Source organism: Falco punctatus (genome assembly GCF_963210335.1).
Source record: "Falco punctatus genome assembly, chromosome: 6".
NCBI lineage: Eukaryota > Metazoa > Chordata > Aves > Falconiformes > Falconidae > Falco > Falco punctatus.
In genome coordinates this window covers 89,774,341-89,796,765 of record NC_137585.1, presented here as the reverse complement: position 1 = coordinate 89,796,765, position 22,425 = coordinate 89,774,341, and the positions used below count along the sequence as shown (strand labels likewise).

The window sequence follows — 22,425 nt, the reverse complement described above, 5'->3', positions numbered from 1 at the left end:
GTCTTCTTACCACAAAATCTGTCAATCAAGCACACCTTTTGTGGGGTGAGAATTTTTGCCTAGAAAACATCTTATTTCTACAGACCAAGGATGATCTCACAAAACAGGTGCACTGCCTTCTTCATTACAAAATTGCAGGGAAGTCAGTGTCCTGGAAATGCACTTACTCACTTTCGTTTCCTAGTCCTAACAGAGCTAGTTCTCTAAAACAAAGGAGCAGAAGATTCAGCTAATCTCCCACTGAATGAGGTTCCTGGTTTTGCCCCAGGCACAAGGATGCTTTTGTACTGATCTCTGTGCAAGACCAGGGTCTACTAGTGAGTGCATTCTGATCAAGATCAATCTTCAACTCTGCATGCTTGCATTTGTGAAGGAGCTCAAGAAACAAAAATCTATTTTCATATGAAAAAATATGAAGGGCATGAAGAGCAGCCTAAAAAGAAGACTATACATTTTCTCATTTGAAATTTAACAGGAAAAAAATAATCAGATTACTGTAACCTTAACTGCACAATGCAGATGGTTTAATTGAGATATGAAGACAGTATTTTCTTCTAGCTGAATTTGGGGTTTCTTTCCAAAAAGCCTTTATCCTCTGCAGTAGACATGAACGCAGTGGTGTGAGTAGAAGTGTTGCATCGCATTCTACATCTGGCACAAGCAAACAAACCCCCTTTCTGTAATTGTTATGCGTACATTAATGCGATAGAAAGAGACCCTCTTGGCACTGTTTCTATGGCACTGAAACAATTCTGTACTTTTTTTCTTATTATAGACAGGAACAGCTATCTTCATGTCTGTCTGCTCCACTCCATCTTATTGATATGAGTCTTGACAATCAAGCTGTATATGAAGTGGATGCGTCACCTTGAGTTACAAGCATCATTTAAAATACTCAGCTAGTTGCATATTTTACATATTGTTATACCATGGTTATACAGCGGTATTGTGCTTCTTGTCCAGAAATTCCTGGAAACCTGAAATTGCTTGTTCCTTGATGTGGCCACAGGCTGTTGAAATTCAAATGAGCTTTTTGCTCAGCTGGAATTGTATTAAGTCTGTAGGACTGCCTGTGATGCCTGGATTGGAGGCAGGAGACAACTCTTGTTAGTAAACGCGTGTTTGACTGTATTGGTATTACTGAATGATAGCTAATCATCTGAAAGTCAAAGGAAGCCTCTTTAAGGGGGCGATGCCTTGCCAGGAGAATAGGAACAAGTCTGGGCCACATCTTTGTAAGTACTAAATTCTCATTTCTTTTCGATCCAGCAGATGCCCTCTTTAAAGGTTAATACTTAAGTAGTCACTTGGGAACTGGTGTCCCCTTCACTCTGATCTCTGAGTCAAGCAGGCTGCTGAGAAACTTCAGTTTGTCTCTTCTATTACCTGATGCCCCTTTCTCCCAGATCAAAACTGCTGATAAAGATTATTTCAGCTGCCTGATCTCCTGCATATTTTACGATTGCTGAATAAAGGGATGAGCTGAAGTAATTCAAAAATATCAAAGTGATACCCAGGCAAGTTACAATTGCATTTCCTAAATTCCTCACTGTTATTTGAGGTAGTGAGGCAACAGGGAATGTGATTTTTTTGTGTATCATTCAGATGGCACAAAGACTCTGAGGAGGCAACTGCCTTGGCTGAGCAAAGGACCATAAAGGCTGTTGGGATGATACAGTAAATTGCCATTTTCTCTTACTTAGAGTGATCTGGCTGAAGGCTGAGTAGCAACTAAAGTATGTCTGTGGCAAGCGGAAAGGATGCTGTCCTTGTCCCATGGCTCTCACAGACCTAGATAATCACCCCCAGCTCCCACCCCCAGCTCTGAAATTCTCTCAAAGATAAAACAGATTGAAATTGTTTTGACACTGTTCATTCATCTACATGAGCACAGAACGAGAAAGTTCGACAGGAAAATGCTTCAGAGACGTATGATAAACTAATACTACCCAGATGAATGCAAGCGCTGCCTGGAATGTAGACGATGGTGGGTAAATTGCTTCAAATGAGCCTTATTGATTCCACTCCCGTGTTGATGGGGCATATTTGAAGAAGGAAGTTTCATTTAAACACTTGGGTGCTGCAGTAATTAAATGAACTCTGGGACAGTTTACGTAATGACTGGCTCTGATTCTTTAGGAGCCAGTGACTATCTCCCTTAAACATGAAGCATGTTAATGGCCAAGCAGCTAATTTATTATAATGAAATGAAAAAATACCATAGCACCCTTGCAGTCCAGATAATGTAGCAGCAGGTTACTGTTCTGATGAATAGGGACGTTACTCAGCAGATGTAATGCTTTCTAGTCTTAGAAAAGGATAGATCAATTTCTTATTCTTTATGAAGAAGGATGATTCCTTTGCAGCACTACTGAGAGATGTGGACATTTACATCTTTGAGTTAATCACCCCCAGAACAATCCAACCACCACAGGTACGCTCAGCTGTTATTTTTCTTGCTATATAAATAAGAAATTAATTTACACACGGGGAAATACAAGAGGGATTTTATTTGTGTTTCTGTACCTCGGTGATAATTCTACAGGCTTCTGCTGCTCGCGCTGTGTTTAAGGAAGCCCAGAGAGGGGCAAGGCCACCTCTCCCGTGGGCAGGGCGGGCTGCAGGTGGGAGCCCCCGGGGGTCGCAGGCTGAGGCAGCCGCCTTTGGGTGGGAGCCCCGCGGAAGGCTGTGGCTCAGTAGATGGCAGTCTTCCCTCAGAGTCCGCTTAGTCCCTGCCTAGGGCTGGGGTGGAGCTGGGAAAGGGACACAAAGCTCAGGGCTCCCCATCATTGCAGCCGCCACTTGCAAACCCTTTATGCACTGTTTCCTTAGGCACCTCCGGGAGCTGGTGGTGATACCCCCAGCGCTCCATCAGCAACGTTTAGAAGTGTCGGTTACAAAACCCTTTACTACAACTGAACCAGTTGTGGTAGTAACTGCCTCCCAGTTTTTCTCTCAACCAATATCTGAGATCTCTTACAGTCAAGTTTCATAGCAGACAAAAAAATGACCTACTGACAGTGTTGATGAATGCCCCGAACAACTTTTTCCTGGCCATCACCAAGGAATAGCATTATAATAGTGTTACTGAATGAGTGACATTTAGGATGATACATTATGCTTTGCATAAAGATGACTACTAACATAAAAATCAATGTCTGGAATTTATGATGTCATTTAACTTAACTCTTGATTTTCATTCATTTGGAAAAAGTAGCACTCCCAGTGCTCAAAAAGGCAAAGGCAGGTATGTCCTATATTGCAAGCACATAAATAACAAATCTCCCCATGCCAAGATTCAGGTCTATTTGCAGAGAGTTCCTTGCTGTTCTCACTGTCCCTGCTTTTGGTATGGTAATAAGATGCTTTAAGAATAATTTGATAATTTTCTGCAACATGCTTTTCCTGTGGTCTGTCCTGCTCTCACTTCCCTGCTCAGCCTGTGCCATACTTGAGAGCTCACCCAAGGCTGCTTTCAGCTGAGACAAAGCTGAAAAAGCACCCTATGGCCTCTGCTTACATTTGCAGATGTGCACTGAGGTAGTCTTGCACATTTAATCACGAGGAGACAGCACAGAGCAGGAAGTGGGGATGGCCATTCTGCAGGAGATTCTGATTACCCATTAGTGTCAAACTGAAACGAACATCTGACTATGATCCTGCTAGTGAAAAGCATTCTGAAAAATTCTTTAGGGAATAGAAAAATGACAAAACGTGGGGTTTTTTTACAACATATAGGTGCTTGTTTCAATAAGGACTAAACACTTTGATTTGATGTTATTTTTCCTGCTATACTATACATATTCAGGTGGAGAGGAGTGCCTGATGACATTCTCCTATAATGTTTCCGAAGTGATGAGGTAAATTTATATTAGATATTAGCAATAACTTTCCAACTAGTAAGCAGGATGAAAGTCGTAAAAAAAAAAACCAAACCCTTGTGAAACTAGATTAGACAAAGCTCTGCCAGGGAGGCTGTATTTAAGTTGATTGTACCTAAAAAGCAGAGGAATGGACAGTCAGTTGCTATCTTCAGGCAACTCCCAGCTTGTCAGTTCTGAGAGACCCTGCAATAAAGCACCGTATCACTAGCAGTGAAGGAGAATGCTCTGGATTTCTCAAAATGAAATGTTTCAGATATATTGAAAAGGAATGAGTAGACTATTTTTGTAAAGTCTACAGATGGAGACATTCCTGCAGAAGTGCTGTGATTTAAGTAGGACAGAATTTTCCATGAGGAATTTTTTTAACCAGTTTTGCTCTTCCTCTCTTTGGGGGGTGCTTAGTTACACAACAGTATCTTTCACCAAGAGTTCTTCCAACAGCCTGTTCCTTGAGTGTTTGCTAGAGAAGTCTTTGCCCAGTCCATGTGTTTCCCAATCCAGTGTGTTTGGATTGCAGCTCTGCATGACCTCTGGATAGTCTGGCTTGCCTGACTCACACCAACATGCAAGCAGGAGAGGTCCTCACAGCAGCACATGCATTGCTAGAGAGATGAAGTTCATGCTGTTGAGTTTCAGGTCATCGACCCGGAGTCTAGCCTTTACAGAAAATAATTTGAAAAGCATATATCAACGGTATCAGACCCTGCAAAGGCTATGGCTATACTTGCAAAACATTGTTCATGACCTGAAGACTTCAGCCAACAAACTGTCTGTATGGATCTAATTGCAGGTCAAATTGATTAACAACAGTATGTGCTTGACTTTTACCATTAATCTAGTTTTATATTGTCTGTAACCAGAAGCTATGTCCCTTTATCAGAGGTTTTTACAGGCTATGTCTATACTGGTACATAAAACAGGCAGGGGCAGGTCTCTAGTCTTGAGGCCAGTTAGCGCTGCATGGTGTGTGTCCAACCAGAAAGAAAGTCCATCCTGCTCCCCTTCTCCCATAAAATGGGACTGCCATGCCCAGGCTGCCAGTGAAGAGAGGTCCCTTAGTACCCCTGAGGCTTTCTCAGGCAACGTTTGAGACAGCAAAGCCAAAATCAGCATTAGGAACTGCAGGAACAGCTTAACTGAATGGAGAGTTGCAGATCAGCATCTGGCCTGAGTCTTGACCTTGTTTAATTTGCTACTATAGACGTAACCATCTGTGGAGTTGTGCCTACTCTCTGTATTTTCTCCTCCCGGTATCCTGATAAGGTAAGGAAGGGCTATATTGGTTTTCCATGCTTCCTTACCCTCACAGACAAAAGAGTGAGAGGTGATGTTGCTCGTCCATTTACATTTATGTAAAAATCTTGTAGAAAAACTGGAATGTCTGTGCCAGGCTTTTCATTACACAGGCCACTATTGTTTAAAAATGTGCACTGACAGTCAAAGCTGTGCTCTATGCAAGGATCTCTTTCGTCCATTCTGGGAACGGGTAGGGACTTCAAAGTATGTGCACTATAAAGTATTATTAATCACTTTTATAATACCAAAAGAAACCTCAGAATACATGAGAAACAGACAATGAAATTTTAAACACTCTTCTCCCCTTAAAAATTTGATAAGATACAGGGTTATTTTTACCTCATGTTTGTTTGGAGTGGAAATTTTGTTTCTATTAGAGTGGCAGCTCCTCACCCCCAAAATGTTCCATAATTATCAGCAAAAAGTGCAGAATCAACAGAAAAAATCTGTTTCATGAATTGCTCATAAACATAAATCATTCAGACAATACAACTCTACTTCCTGCTTGGGCACTTATCCAGGCAGTGCTCCAGCTGAGATTTATTTTCTATTATTTAATTTTAATTGGATGTGCTGCTACAGATACTATGCACAAATACCAAGCACGGTAACTGACTTAATTACATATTTTTTTCCTGGGAAAGCGTGACTTTACATATACCCTTAATACAACCACAGTTCCTGTGTAATCTATCTCTCTTTCTCACTTTGGGTTTTGACAGATGGGCTCTGTCAGACTGAGCAGCCGCGATCCAAGGTGTTACCACCGCCAGCTTTCCTATGCCCTGTGCTGCTGGGAGCTGCTACCCTGGAGCAGGGTGACAGAAGCCACCATGAACTGCCCCATCACTGCAGCCATCGGGTGGCTTTGCGGCTCGAAGAGCTGATGAGCTGAGAGTGCGATCTCTGCTGAGCGCTGGGTAGATTTGCCTGTGATGCCTCTGCTACAGGAACGCTGGCTTTGGAGAGAAAAGGGGGGGTGGACAGATGGGATGATAATGCCCTCAGCCACACTTACTCATCTGTCAGAGCCCCCGGCTTCTTCTAACAGCATCCCAGCACTGCCTCCACGCAAGTGAATTTTCTGTTTCATATCGGCACAAATTTCTCTGCGGCAAACTCCGAGCCACTGCCCCGTTGTCTACCATGTGCACACCCAAATGTTCAAAAACCTGAGCCGGGCTCCCCACGTCACACTATGTTAAAGCATTTGAAAATTGAATTCTACAGTTTTGCTTTCTGATATTCAAACTGTACAGCATAAAAGATACCAAGGTAAAATTTTTTGGTTGGTTGGTTGGTTGGTTGATTGGTTTTGTTATGATAAAGCTGAATTTTCACATAACTGCATGAATTCCCAGGGACATAGTGAACCCCTTCTTCCGGGACTTCCCAGAGAGTTTGGAGTGGCCCGTGGTGACGACAGCGCAGTGCGTATCCAAGCTGTGGTCCCAAATCAGTGCTGCTGCCAGACCCTGCTCCGGGACCTGCATGGGGGACAAGGAGAGGGTTTACCCCCTTCCTGCTCCCTCGCTAGAGAGAGCACCTGTGATTTCCCCCCGGAGCAAAAGTGCTGTCACTTCTTTCCTACTGAAAAGAGAGACCAAAGAAGAGCAGCGTGGGGCTGTGGGAGCAGTATGTTGCTGCCAGGGAGCTGTGTGCTCCCTGGGGTAGAGGGCATTAGTCATCCTGCTCCACGTTAGCTCTGTGTTACTCCTGTGGAAGCAGCGCGCTGGCCACTGTCACTGCAATGGATGGGCCTGCCTGGAAATTACGTTCTTTGGCACAGTCAGCATCCACTCTTCATATATCACACCCTATGTGATCTGCTGCTTCTTCAAAGGGCAGCTCAGGGTGTTGGTTTTGATCATTAAAGCCTCTCGCTGTCTCTGTGCATTACCCAGTTCAGCTGGGAACTGTTTTCAGTGAGAGTCGTCTGCTCTGGAGCTGACCCCAATCTCAGCCACTGGTAACGTCAGTAAAATGGAAGGTCTAGCCATAGTATCGTGATCAAGAAATGACGGTTTATAGACCACTTTGACAGATCACTATAGGTCAAGATGTGTAAGAATATTTTAATGTGGCAAATCATATTTTGTCCTCAGGATTCAGTTTTTTAACATACATTCTATTTACCCGTGTAATACATTCTATTACTTGTGCAATGTGTTAACAAACTAGCTGATATATTTATTTCATTCTATAGCATGTTTCAAAGAGCTATTTATATACACTGACCATATATTTGGTTTCCTTAGTGATTTCCCCTGAGTTCATGAACTCTGGTTTATGTTCAAATTCTTCTCCCTGTTAGATCAGATTATTTATCTCCAGGGAAGATGAGTGGACTGAAGTGGCACAATAATATTTGTGATGAAAATCTGAAAAATTAATGCTTCTGTGGTTATTTATAAGGCAGATATTAAAGAACTGTGTGTTCATTACATTGTACTAAAAATATAGGTTAAATAACATTTGGCTTTTATCCATGGAGATGGAATGGAGCGTGTATTAATTCTAACACTTAAAATTACGTATCAGGAAAATGGATGCAAGAAGACATTCTGAAAAAAACCCACAAAACCAAGTTTCATCCTAGGTTTTCCCTTCTTCATAAGGCTTTTCTGCCCCACAGCCTTGTGCCTTAAGACCACTTTACTATAGTATCTTGTGCTGAACTGAGTAGTGTTCACATGAGCAAACTTGAGAGTAGGTCCAGCCCCTTGGGGGTTTCAGGGTCTGGTGTCAGGATGTTTGAGCAGAAAAACTGTCTGTTCTTACATATTTTATTCCTTAACATTCTCCATTCCTGTCCTGAAGAAGGATTTCTGAAAGTTTAGCAAATGTTGGGAATTTTCAGACTAAGAAATGTGGAAACAGGGGAACACAGTTTTACTTCCTTGAATCCCTTTAAACACCAAAATCTCTTCCTGCTTTTTAAGAGCAGGGAGAGAGCAGAAACTTAACTCACAGAGATGCAGGTTTATATGAGCTTGCTACCACCCGGAAGCATGTACAGCTGGGATCTGCATGACTGACTTAAAGACGTTAGCGAATCCATGGTCCTAGTAATGTGAGATGCTCCTTGCTCTGCAGCCTGTTGGGAACCTTGTGGCGCTCAGGCTCCCTTTGAAATGTGATGGCTGAGAGTTCTGCATTTTCTATTTATCTGTAACTCTCTTGTCTTTTTTGTAAGTACTGGAGAACAAATCTGAGGTAAATTACAGATTTATCTTAGCTGTATGTGCTTCCTGGGTTGCAGTTCTTAGTTCATAGATGCCTTAAGGTTGCTGCTGTGATGGTGTTGGGATCTGTGATCAGGATTTTCCTCAGCTGTGCTAGATGCCGTCACACCTGCAGAGTCCATAATAGTTACAGAAATGAGTCTTGAGGAGGGACTTGCAGATTTGAAGCTAAAGCCCTGTTCCTTACTGAGCAATTAAGAAAGGGTGAAAGTCTCTGGAGGAAAAGTGGATGTGTAAGTAGCCCATGGCAGCAGCAGTGGGAGTGCAGGACATGGGTAAGGGGACCTGAGCTGAGGTTAGAAGCAGAAGGTGCTCTTGTTGCTTTTCACACTTTTATCAACATGATGGCGTTCAGTTACCAAGAGTGTGACTGCCTAAGAAAGTTCAGTAAATGAAAGACCAAAGCAACATTTTCTGGTTTTCCACCTTCATTTTGTTGTTGTTGTCTGCATTCATTCTTTGGTTCCTCATACACTGAGTGACTGCAAAAAACTAAACAAACAAGCCCTAGCAAATCTAGTAATTTTGCTTGCTTGCTTACTGCTTAACCAGGTTAGAAAAAATGAAAGGCATACAACAGAGAAACATGACAGCTCAGGAGAGGAACAAAAGAAGTTTTCATGTAAAACAGCTTGCTTTTGGATTGACACATGAATTGATTGTTTTAATGACTGGGAAAGTAAAGGATGGGTAAGGCAAACTATGTATTTTTTTTATACATACAATTTCTTAAACTCGTATCTTGCAGGAGAAGTGTTAGGATCTGAGTCTTCTGGAAAACCCAGGATGCATGGTGCAGTTCTTAATCTAAAATTTACAAAGCTGTATTGATTGTCTTGCTGTAGCACATTGTGACAACATAGTGGCAATCATTTTGGCAGCCACGTAGCCCCTAGACTTTTCTAAAATGGTCTATGTGGTCAACGGTTTAATGTTCCCATAATATGCCATTATGCTGCTTGTTTCTGTGCTGACTTGCTAAGTAGGGCACAGCAACTTTCGTTGTGGCAGCTTTTGTGGCAAAGGCTGAGTGAAGTATGTCACACCATGCGAGTTAATTTGGTCTAACAGCAGTTTGTTCCCCAGACAAATAAGAAAAGGCACTGGTGTATATGGAAAAGTCCTGAGCTATGTTCCTTTAACGTTGTTATGTTATGACAGTGCAGTAGTGGTTTAAAATGGGGGGGGGGGGGGGGGGGGGGGGGGGCAGTGGGAAGGGGAGACAATAGGGCTGGGGGCGGAAATTAAAATTCATAAACCTAAGACTTGAATGGCAAACCCAGCATGAGAATTATAGCTGTTGGCTATTGCACTCGCTTTAACAGTATTAAGGAAACTTGCAGGATACTAGCTACTAGCAAATTGTTTAAAGGTATCTCAGGATGGATGGACATGGTAACTTTTGCCTTACCTGCTTCCAAATGTCCAGCAATATCTTTGTTCTCTGCTTTAAAGTTTCTTTGAATGGTTCACCATAATATTAAATAATTGTTGCCAAAGGGTAGTTAATGACCCAATATATAGCTATTGTAGCAAAATTATGTCCTTTAAGGAAGTAGTCTTTCAAAGAATAATTAAGCAATTTTGATGGAGCTCTCGCTGGTGGGAGTGCAACTCCTTAGCATGATATTTATTTAAGTACCTTTTTGGAGCAATTTAAGTCAGACATTTGTTCTTCTTTAATGGACACTGGAAGTTCTCCACCACTGAACAAACAGATTTTCGCAGTTCTGGCTGCTTTATTCCTGAGCAGTGTTTCTCTTGAAAAGGTCTCCTACCAGCTGTGGACTTACAATTTATTATATGATGCTGAAGGTCTAATGCCTTGGTTAACAGGCTGTTAATTATGGTAATGGTGCTTAGGAAAAGATTATTATGAAATGTAGTTAATAGTCCTTCACAGTGCAAAAATGTTGTCTTAATATAGAGATATGAAGAAATCACCATGGTGTCTCTTAGTGCAGGGAAGATAAAGAGATGAAAAGGATATGCTGCTTGCTGTTGAAACCTTACAAAAAAGACAGAAGAAAATTTCAAGACACTTCATTTCATTGGAGACATGATACAGGCCTTGGTGCAGCCCATCCACCCTCTGGTACTGTTACGTTTCACTCCCGTTGTCACTGACAGGCTTTCAGACCACAATGGCATCCACAGTGTAAAAACTGGTGATGTGTAGAAGTAATGAGAATGGAAATCCCTGAGGTAAAGCCATGTCATGTTATGTTCCACTACAAGGCATAACATAAGCAGATATTTCCATAATGAATAATGTGCTATTAAGGTAATGTATTTGTAAAACTTGCTTGAACAGAGCAAATTACAGAGGGATTAATAAGAGATATGATATTATTATGGAGGAGAAAATCTGTAGCTATTTTTGTTTATGGAGACCAAGGAACTGAGCTGGGCAAAGAAGTTTTCTCATTAACAGTAGAATTTTATATTTTTTTTACCTTTCTTTTAAACTGGCACAAAACTTCCCATGGAAATAAAGGTAATGGGTACTAATGCACTGTAATTACATCTATAGTGGTAGTGCATAAAACAAGTTCATCAAAGGTGGCCAACATTGTTTTCTCTTCTGTTTAAGTTGTCCTTAAGGCTTCATTGGTCTCTAGCCCTCTTTCACACAAGAAATGACTAATAACTCTCCCTGTTGCCCCCAAGCCCATAACTTACATAGCTGAAGCAGAGAGGAAGACTAGAGTATGCAACTGAAGGTGGAAACACAGGAGTAAATATTAGGGAAAATTCTATTCTTTTTTGTATATCTAGACATTTGAGGAAAGTATGTTGTTAACACAGAGTTACATTGGTTTATCCAGACTAGAGCTGATCCTTTCTGCTAAATGAGATCCTTTATTTTACAGTAGAGTTGTATATTACATGAAATTGTATCCTGCTCTTATTCCTGCACCTATACAAGTCCTTGTTCAATTTGCACTTTGGGTATTTGGCATATAGTGGCAATTTTTGAGCCACTTCAAAGCAGTGAAATACCCAGGTGAAGATGTCCATGAAAAAACAGAAGAGGGTTCCACAAGAAAAAAATGGTATGGTGTTCAGTGAAGGTTATATATGCAATGCACGTACTTGTGTAGTGTTGTAAGCCAGAGAATTTTAATTCATATTTAATACTGTTTTGATTTATTCAAGCTTGACACTATATGCTCTCTGTTAATTAGTAAAATGTAGTGTTGTACAAAACACTTTAATAAGAATTTTCTTTAAACTAATAGTTTCAGGAGTTTCAAGAAGAAAGTGGCAGACTGGATTTCCTGTCTTGTTGCCCTGAGACCCTCCACCACACCTCCATACAGCAAACAACAAATCAGTACTGGTTAGGAGCCAGTGAGTTAACGGTTGTTACACTCAATATGTTGTAAACCATGGAATCACAGGCTGAATGAAGTCGGCCGGGACCTCTGGATATCGCCTAGTCCAAACTCTGTGCTAAAAGCAGGGTCAGGTACAGAGGGTTTCTCAGGGCCATGTCCAGATGTCTTTTGAATATCTCCAAATGAGGGCACTCCAAAACCTTTCTGGGGAACCTGTTCTGATGTTTGACCAATGTGACAATAAAATTCTCTTTTGTAAGTTTAAATGGAATTTTCTGTATTTCCATTTGGGCCGTTTCCTCTGGTCCTGTCACTGGGCACCACTAAGAGCCTGGCTCTGTCTTTTTTTATACCCTCCTGTCAGGTATTTATATAGATTGAAAAGGTCCCCCCAAGCCTTCTCTTCTCCAGGCTGAACAGTACCAGCTCTCAGCCTCATCTTGTACAAGAGATGGTCCAATCCCTTAATCACCTTAATGTGCCTTTACTGAACGCACTCCGGTGCATCCATGTCTATCTTGTACTGGGGAGCCCAGTGCTGGCCACAATACCCAGGTGTGTCTCACCAGTGCTGAGCAGGGGGAAGGACCAGCTCCCTCCACTTGCTGGCAATGCTCTGTCTAACGCAGCCCAGGAGGCTGCTGGCCTGCTTCACCGCAAGGGCGCATCGCTGGGCCATGTTCAACCTGATGTTCACAAGGACCCTCAGGTCCTTTTATGCAAAGCTGCTTTCCATCCCCTTAGCCCCATACTCATGCATGAGGTTATTCTTACACCTTGCAATTAAATACATTTTAAAATAGAGCTAAAAGCAAACATTTCAGCCTTTCTCTTTGAAACAACATTTCTGCTTTTTTTTTTTTTTTTTTTTTCCCTCCATAATAGGGTCAGAAAAGTCGGTGAGTTTCAGCAATATGTTAAAGCACCACTGAGAAAGCCAAAACAGCATTATTTGCATATGCCATAAAGAAGCCTGGAATTAAAATATGTAGAAATAAACAATGAATGTGATAAACAGCTGAAGCTTCTAATGAGAAAAAGAGGCATTGATAATTGCATACTATGGCCAGTTTTATTTGTATCTCTTATTTTTATGGGGGTTTTGTAGCTTTTTTTTTTTTTTTTTTAAAGCATTGTTCTAATAGCACAGCATGTTGCTCGGTTTTCTGTATCACACATTGTCTTTCAGGTACAGCCAAAGAAATGCAAAGGAATCAGCGATACATTCCTAGGGCTAGTTCTGGCCTATTTGGAAGCAGAGGTGAAGCTGCCCCAAGTCATTTTTTGATGCAGCTGAGAATGGTTGGAAATGCATTAACTGCAGCCATTATAATCGAGACTGTGGACATAGAAGTGAGGGAGACATAATTTTCTTGTTTGGATTTGCCATTAACTTTGTTATGAGAGAACCTGGACAACTAAAGGCACTACAAGAGTGCACTAGACATTTCATATTTTGTTGACTCTGGCAAAAAACAAAAGGCTTTCCAGCATCTCAAGCAAGATAACATTGGTTAAGAAAAGCAATCTGATGAGAATCAAGCATATCCCTACTCAAGCATTCCATTACAATGCAAAGACCCTAAGAGCTGAATTAATCTGTATATTCTGCCAAGAGATCACATGCCAGTGAGAACATCCAGAAGAAAATTGAAGTTATGGATGGGTACGCAGCAGTTGCACTGGTTGCTCACATTACAGGGAGATTTGGTCAGTGAAAATCTGCCATTTGAAGACCAAACTGTAAAACTTCAACTCAAATGTTATTTCAGTTTTTCTATACAGATGTGAAAGCTGAAGGATTTGTAATAAAGGCAGAGCCAGTACCTGCCAAAGTAGGTGCACTTCTGGGTACCTGGAACAATATGTTAAAGGGTGTAAATAAACAGAATAGTTATATTGAACAAAACCATCTTGGACCTAAGAAAACAAAAGGAAGCAAAAAGAAAAGTAACATGGGTAGAGGATGGCCCAGGGGCTCTTTTATTTGGTTGGGTTCTGCTCCTAAAAGATTTGATGGCAAGGAAAGGATCTACAGTCAGGATCTTTTTTTGTCCTGAGTGCCTAACTGTGCTCTGAAAATGTTTCTGGAGTGTAGACAATTTGTTTTCTAATGCCTTTTTTCTTTCTGCCTCAAAACCACTAAGAGTATTTCCATTGTGGATTTTCAGAACTTGATGAGGTTTTAAGGATTCCTCCCGTGTGAGAGCATCATCTGAAGAAAGGATTTATCAAGCTACAACAAAAGAGATTTTGTTTGCCAGATAAAAGAAAAAGCAATATTAGCCCCTTCAACAAAATACTTAAGTGTTTAATTTATATGCAACATATTTGATCTGAATCATAACAAAACAGAATAAACACTGTGGAGATTTCAAAGAAAATGATTGTATTATTACTTCACTCAAATACCAAAGGATGGTAATATGAAAATATTTATTTTCACATGTTGCAAATGTGACAACCTGATAATATTCTGGATGATTACAACTGACATTTTGTTTGGAAAATAATAAACAATATAGTCTCCTGGAGTAGTTCCATAAATGATTATTGGGAATGTGCCCTGAGATATTCATAGAGAGTAGCCCTCAGAGTGGGGCCAGGGCTCCTCCATGGCTAGTGTCACTAGCTGACAAATACTCCCCATTTCCCACCTAACAAGTAAGAATGTAAGCCTGAGAAGTTAGAAAAGAAATTTCAGAAAAGACATAATGATTATTAAAAAAGTTGAGAATTACTGTGCTTGAAGGAAAACATGGAAAGCCACATGAGCCATTTTATGTCTCAATAAAGCTGACCCAGTATGTTAGACAGAACTCACAGAAACATTAAACACTTCAGGATTCCCTGGGATAAGAGCTATACTGCATATCTCATCAGTTAAATATTTATTTCTCAGCACAAGTAAGGACAATACTTTTACGTGCAAAAGTGATGAAGCTGTAAATACAGACAAATGGTGGTAAAATCCCTGTAGGACGGTAAAGCTGAGAGTACAACACTGATTCACAAGAAATCTTGGAAGTCTTGAATGCCTCATGGCTTGAGTAATGAGGGGAAGTTAATATAGATCATTTTTAACACACTGAAGAGTGCTTTTCATGTTTCCAAATGTGGATGGATGAATGTCTACACAGAGCAACTCTAATAGATTGCACAAATCTCAGGGCTGTGAGCTGATTGTTTGTAGCTGAGGACAAAGCTCTGAGTAATTAACCCACCGTGTAGCATTCCTAAAGTTCAGAATGGCTTGCTCTTCTGGGAGTTAAGGATATAACAGTCTTTATTCCCAAGGCTTTTGTGGAAATGAGTAATTTTTGAGTCACATAATACTTTTACATCTAAATAAATAAACACAGATTTATTTATAAATATTGTCTTTGTAAATAGTCTCACTTATGACCAAAACCTAATAATTAAAATCACCTGTGTATGTTTGTGAAGTTGCAGTTTGATATTTAATAGTTGAAAATATAATTTGCAATACAGCAATAATAATCGCTTAGACTGTCTATAAAAAGATTTGTTGGAAGTACAGTACTACATGGGCAATTCCTGTGCTGTTATGTGCTTTTTCTGTATTATTGAAGAGAAGCTATGGGATGTATAAAAAGAAAACTCAGCTGATGCCAGAGAAATTTCCCGTATCGCATTACCATGTTATGCGCCTAACCATTTGGCCACTTAGAGTAAATGGTAACTCCTTTGCTAGAGGACCATATGGGTTAGATGGCTAATCTTTTGTCCTTTATATGAAACTCCTGTTTCAAAACACACCTTATTTTTTCCTTCATGAATGTTCTCTGGTACTAAAAGATGGCAAGGTCCATTTGTGTGTATGGTTTATGGTCTAGCAATAGTTCTACATAGGAAGAAAGATAAAGTGCCTGCTGGACACATTGAACATAGCTCAGAGCAGAGCCCCAAAGGCATGTGGCCAGCAAGACTGCTGGGCAGTGCAGTGTCATACTGAGCCTCACACCTGTAGCTTGGAGAAACATGCCTATGGAGAAAGTTGAAAACTTGCATATGGAGAAGAGCATGCCCTTTACCAGCAGCCAAAAGAATCTCAAACATCTGTTCCTCACACCTGCTACAGGTCACAAGGCTGCAAAGAGGATGTGTTGGCCCAAGAAGATGATCAGGACAAGAAGCAATGGGTACACACTGAAACGCAGGAAACACATTTTTACTGCAAGTGTGATGGAGCACTGGCACAGGTTGCTCAAGGAGGTTGTGAAGTCACCATCCCTGGAGATATTAAAGTCATCTGGACTTGGCCCTGGGCAACCTGCTCTAGATGTCGCTGCCTGACCAGGGGTTGGACCAGATGAGGTCCCTTCTAACCTCAACCATTCAAAGACTTTGTGACTCCATGAAGATACCCAAAAAGTCATGTATGTTGATGAATGAGGTTTTTTTGTCTTGATATACACATCATTCTGCTCTCAGTACAAGGAGAAATATTACAGTCAAATGCTGTGATGTGACCAGAATTTCTTGGCAATGCATATTTCTGTTCTAATCCGAGGCCAAACAATGGCCTTAAGGACATCATATTTGTAAGAAAATCTTAATCTTTCTCATCAGTTCATACCCTTATAAATGTCAGGTTTTCTTAGCTTCTGAGGCAGAGGAACAGATCTTTTCACTGAACTGTTTTACTGGTTATTATTCCTATATTTTGTTTTAGGCAAACTTGACAGTATTTCAAAAAGCATACGTCAGACATGCAATATGTTGAATTCACTGTATAGGTGGTGCAACATTTTTCAGCGTAGGTGTACTAACTACAGGAAAGCAAAAAGCAGAAAGTCAGTTGTTTGTTGCTGAGTATTTAGCCTTCTGAACATATTAATTGCACTGATAGATTTGGGTGGACTTACTAATTGCATGGTCCAGATTTCCATTTCTCTCCTGAGTAGGTGCCAAATGTGTGTACCTGTAAGTAACTAATTTGTACAGACAACTGTGATTACTTATCTGAAAGAGAGACTGCAGAAATAGCGATCAGTTACATAAGCCACTGAACTGTCTGAACATGTCTTTTCCTACCTTTTATTTCCAATCACAAATATGTAAATACTCGTCTAAAAAATCTGGGCTTCATTGTAAAATTAAACTGTATAGAAAAAGGTGGAGGAGGAAAGACAAAAAGAATTGAAATGAGTCCAGATAGATTTGCATAATATCAGAATGTCACTACATTTTAATATCTGTTACAACATTTCTGATACTTAATAAAATCAGGTTAGTGCCAGAATCTAGTAAAGGTCAACATAGTGCGTTTTCATTTTATAGCTACAACATTTTCACATTTATTAAGATTATTTTAAACTGAATGAATTGAATGAATGAATGACATACTGTAGAGGTAAATATCAAGGAAGAAGAATTATTATTTAAGTTAAAGGATGGTATTGGCACAGAATCAAATGATTATAAATTGGCCATGAATAAATTTAAAGGGGAAATTGGAAAAATGCCCCTCATTCATCCAAGAAGTATGTTTCTGGAACTGTCTGACAGAGGGGAACGGGACTGAGTAATTTAAACTGTTAAAAATAATGGGATGTGCTTGGGAAAGGGATCACGTAATTAAGCAGGAGATGATTGAATGGAATGAGATTTGTCACAGAATCCTGGGAAGCCATTTTGTCCCAGGGCACAAGTTTGCAGTGACAGTTTTCAGATACGTGGTGGGTCTGTATTCCTACAAAGGTCCCTCAGAAATGCTATTGCCAGAAAACTATACAATTTTATTCACGTTGCTGAGTTTCTGTTCAACACTGGTTAGAAATCAGCTGTGAGTTTCCTATCTTGATCTGTAATTTGGCTTCTAGGGTCTGCATTTATTGTCCTCTGAAGCCTCGGAGGTGAGCAAGTAGACACAGATGAGGTGAAATTGTACCTTTAATGGCATTACATCCTCAAATGTCTGGTTGATGTGCCCTGATCACACATTCAATGTAAAACTAGTTGCAAGGTAGGAGCTAGGAAGAAATTCTTTCCTGAATTTAAATTAGCAGCAATGCTGCAGCGTATGTGACTCTCTTAGGACTCTCTATGAGTTTTATTTAGGAACTGAAGTGTAGGGACCTTTGGTATTAACAAGATTCTTCCTGCTTTTACCCAGGGCATGGTTCAGGCTTGGCTTTCTGATAGGGTGTTGGGAAGATTTTTTTTATCTGTTAGTGCATGGTACAAATGTTTTCACACCCCTTTCAAACCAGGCAGCTGTTGCATGGGTGCCTGAAATTTGAGAAACTGTGCTTTATGAGTTGGCCAATTTCTCTCATTCTTTGTTCTTAAATAAGGTAATCGTCTTGCCAATTTTAAATAAATGTTTAAAATCTATTTTTAAGAGCATAAAAATTACTATTAAGAGTGGAAAAAAAACATGTCATATGCAGTCCTTAATTTTTTTAATTCTGTAACCATTTTCTTACGGACTTTCTGCTTCATGGTCACCTTCATCTTTCTTCATATTGGTACTCCCCACCTCACTATAGGATTATATAGGTGAGGGATGACACATGAAATGAGAACTTTGTCTTTGATTCTGAGGCACCAGGGGAGAAAAGAGAATATAACGTAGTCAGTATTTCTCAATAGTAAGCCTTTGCTCCTAAGAAGCCTTGAACAAGGAACACATGGAGGCCAGTTTAATCATGAAGTCTATTGACAAAGCTGAAAAGAGAAAATTGCATAGTACTTGTCAATGACACCTGCCTTTAGTAGTGCTTTGAGCTTCAAATCCAAAAAACAAACAAAAGAACCTCCTGCATAAAATAAGATCTCACAGCTGGACTACAGAGCTAGGTTTCTTGTGATTTGCATCAGCAGAGATTACGTGGATCTGAAAGAGCTAGAGAAATATTTGGTGCAACTCAAATACATTTGAAACACTCAAGACACTTTTAACGAAAGTCTAGCAGTTATATGGCAAGAGAAAAAAAAAATATCCCTTCTGTGAAATGCTGCAGAGGCTGTGTTAAATATCATCCGCTGTCTGTTCATCAGAGGCCCACAGCAGCATTGCCAATAGTTATACCATAATTTCCAGTTCTCATCTCTGTATGTTGTGTATTGCAAGACTGCAAGAGTGTGGTGATACCACAATAAGAAATTACATTTCACAGTATTCCTGATGTTCTCCATAATGTTCACCCATGAAATACCATCAAGTTGTGAATGCACCAGGAAATAATTCTGACCTCTTGTTCTTCAGAGTGGTCAAAGGACTCCAAAACAACAGGCAAAGACTATCAACTTATGTATGGTCTTGACTAACAGATTTTTCACTATGATGATCGGAAGGATGAAAGGTGTGAAAAGAACTCTCTTTTCCCCCCACTAGATTTTCCTCAAATCTGACCTTCACTGTTCTGGTTTAAAACTTTCTTCTTCAAAGTGGGAGAAAACAACTTCTCCTATTCCCTGTTGCAAAAATGAACTTTACAGTGCAAAGGCTGTCTAAACTCACATTCCAGCTGTCATAAGAAATTTTAGCATATTACAGCAAATAAACCAGTCTGCTGCTGAAAAATAAATGGGAATTAGAACTGGTCAGAAGTGTTTTTCCCTGCCCTGCTTGCCTGTGATAGATGTGATGAATTTCAGTAGATGAGGTTTTGATCACTATTTCCATCAAAGACTTCACCTCCCAACAACAACATTTGAGTATTTTGCCAAACCTATACAATTTCTTGATTAAGAGAAAATCTAGTTTGGACAGAGGTTCAAGACATGTAGTCCTTTTAATGTGTTCTCAAGGACAAAAACCATAATGTGAAGGGACATAAGGGGGGAAAAAAAGGAAAAAAGGCCTAGGGGCTCCAATACAGTAAAAAGTTTCAGTTGGCAGAAAGAAGGATTAAAGCATGCAGGAGAAAATAAACTGGAAAACATACATTAAGTGGGATGGAAAGAGCAGTAAAGCTAAAAGAGACCTTGGGGAAGGGAGAGGACAGCAAATTAGACATGAATTTGTAATCTGATATTGGAGCAAAATAAGGCAATGAAAGCTGAGCTATTTATACAAAAGAAGTGCATCATGAAAATACTCCACATAAATGAAGCAAACATTTTGGCATCTAACTTTCCCTGTAGTGGGTTTATAGCCCCATTTTATAACTGGAATTGCAAATACAGAGTGCAAAATGGTGAAGGGCTGGATGTGGTCGAATATAGGTCTTGTGAGTAGTATCCATCTCGCCTAACTTTACATGTCTTAAAGTTGACACATCAAAAGAAGCTCCCCTGTCTTAAGAGCAAACACATCACCCTTTGGATCTGCCTGTTTCTACAATCAAAGAGTGACTGGAGGGTGACCAGTTTAGACAACTGAACTTTTGCATAGCTGAAGTTTAGAGGAGTGAATGATGCTTTTTTGTTACTAGAAGACCTGAAAGAACTGAGAAAATGAGAATGACGTGAAAGGTCTAGAGGGTGTAGAAAGGATTAGAGGTTTTGAAGAAGTTCTGAGAAAAGATTGAAGACCTCATAGCAGTTAATAAGTATGGGGAAAAAATGAAAGTTTTGAGGTATGTGAAAAAATATTTGAGGTGTTATAGATGAATATAACCAGGAAAATTAAAGCATGTTAAGGGGGATTTAGTATTTTACATCTTGAACACAGAACTTACAGTCCAGTTCAGATGGAGGAAACGAATAAACTGCAGGGAGAAAGTTCGAACCTTCACTAAGATGATTCTTTTTCTCCAACTTGTCACAGTTTGTGACTTAGTATTGCAGCACTGTCAAAGCGTTTACATCAGTGTAACTGGCAGAATGGAAGGATATCCAAGTTGTTCCAACTCAGAGAGCCAGTTATTAGGTGCCTTCCATAAACTGATTCACTACCTGAGAATATGGCAGCTGCGTGTCGTGGCCAGATTTAGATGAGCAGTAACTCTTTGCACACAACACCAAGTTTCTCAGAAAAACAGTGCTCTTCTGAGTAACCATTTTCTATGGCAAAAGTGTTGACTTTGTGCTCTTTTATCTTCTATCTGTAGCAAGTGCAAAGAAGATATGCTAACTCCCAGGGTTTTGTGGTAATATTTTACTAAGGAAATATTATGACCTTTACTAACTGATATTTTATAGAAAAAAATTGGGAGGTTGTATAATTTTTTTACTTTATTTGTGACAAAACTGGAAATCTATTCTTTTCGAGGTAAGTTTTGACAAGATGAGGCTTTTTTTGTGTTTTGTTTTGTTTTGTTGACGTGTACGTTTCCTGGTGTAAAAGGTTCTGTTACTCTCAGCTTCCGTTAATTGGCATCTTTTTAAACAACTGGTTGCTTTTTCTTGCTGAAAGATCAGTTTTTTCAACTTTAACATGTTGACTTTATGATGATGCAGCTCCAATTAAGGCTGATATAATTAAGCTCTGAATATGTCACCCCCTTGCCTTTCCATAACCCTGTGAAGTTGAGCCATCCTGTCTTGTAATATGCAGCCTTTTATATTGAATGAATAAAGCTGAGTTTGACATAAAATATATCCTGGAGTCAGCCTTTCAAAGCTCTTAAAATTACTCACCCAGACTCAAAATCTAATTATCTTTCAGCTTTCTTCCTTTTGCCATGAGAATGGTCAATAAAGTGGGGAGAAAACCAACTCACAAATGACATTTTAGATGCTAATGGGAGGAGAGGGAAAGGAGAAAGAATTTTCCAAAATTGAATATAACCTTTGTCTCCAAAAACCACAAGTAAGCTTAGGTACGATCAAGTTTAAATGCATCATCATACAGTTCATCCTATACTGTTTAGTATGCACTGAGTGCAGAGAGGGAAGAGCATGAAAGAGAAGTAAATGCATTCAGTACAAAATAAATGGGAAACAAGGCTTTTCAGACTAAGACAACATTTCACTGCCTCTTACTGTTTTCTTTCCTTTATTTTAGGTTGAAGTAGTTTATCCTTTATGTTTCCAAGTTTCTATATTTATCTGTGAAGCAGCTGGTGCTATTTGTTCTGGGTGATTTAATTTATTTATTACCATGTATTCTAAAGACACGTAACTCCATCTTCTAATGATTCTACTGCATGCTTTTTAAATTGGAACAGTTGATCAGGTTTTTTTGCTACATTGTCTCCTGGTTTCTTTAAAAGAACAACTAGAACTTGATGCATTTTCCTTAAATAAGGAATTTAATCAAAGTGAAAGGCAGACTTGAATAATGCCATATATAGATTCACTAAGCACAAATATCAAGATGCTGGAGCAAACTTCACATAGATTTTGTGCTTTGGTTAAAAAGTTCACAAGGGCTGCAAATATAATTGCAAAGTGATGTGTGATCTGCTAGCAATATCCTAAATAAAGAAACATTTCAATGAAATGTATTTGCCTTAGTTAGTCCTCTTAAGTCTTCATTTTAGATAACGCTATTTTTTTGTTCGTGTTTTATTCTGAGATGCAGACAAGAACATAGGAGTCTTGTAAAAATACATTTTTACATTGCTAGTATAAATGTGTCTGTCATTCCAGCAGTATTTTTTTACTTTTAAAAATGAAAATATTTGTAAACATAACTCATCCTCATATCTATTCTGATCTGATTAGACTGAAGTCACACATCTGTTGATTAGGGAAAAATAGTTTGATAACCATGGTAGAGTGAAGATTTTACTCTATAAGGCA

At 39.6% G+C, this 22,425-nt stretch overlaps 1 protein-coding gene across 8 annotated transcripts in view; it reads left to right on the top strand.

Moving 5' to 3' along the window:
- LOC308066622 (uncharacterized protein) overlaps window positions 1-18,126 on the top strand; it is a 70,822-nt gene extending 52,696 nt beyond the window's left edge. For 2 of the 8 annotated variants that reach the window (XR_013929228.1, XM_080394111.1), the window contains exon 3: window positions 12,956-18,126. Coding sequence is in view for 5 of the 8 variants with exons in the window: in XM_080394111.1 (XP_080250237.1) it covers window positions 12,956-13,134 (179 nt within the window). In the remaining 3 variants the exon portion in view is untranslated. Of the gene's footprint in view, window positions 1-2,366; window positions 2,435-5,902 lie in introns of all 8 variants that reach the window. The other 6 variants (XR_013929227.1, XR_013929226.1, XM_080394113.1 and 3 more) reach the window with 6 other exon arrangements.
- Window positions 18,127-22,425: the final 4,299 nt, after the last annotated feature.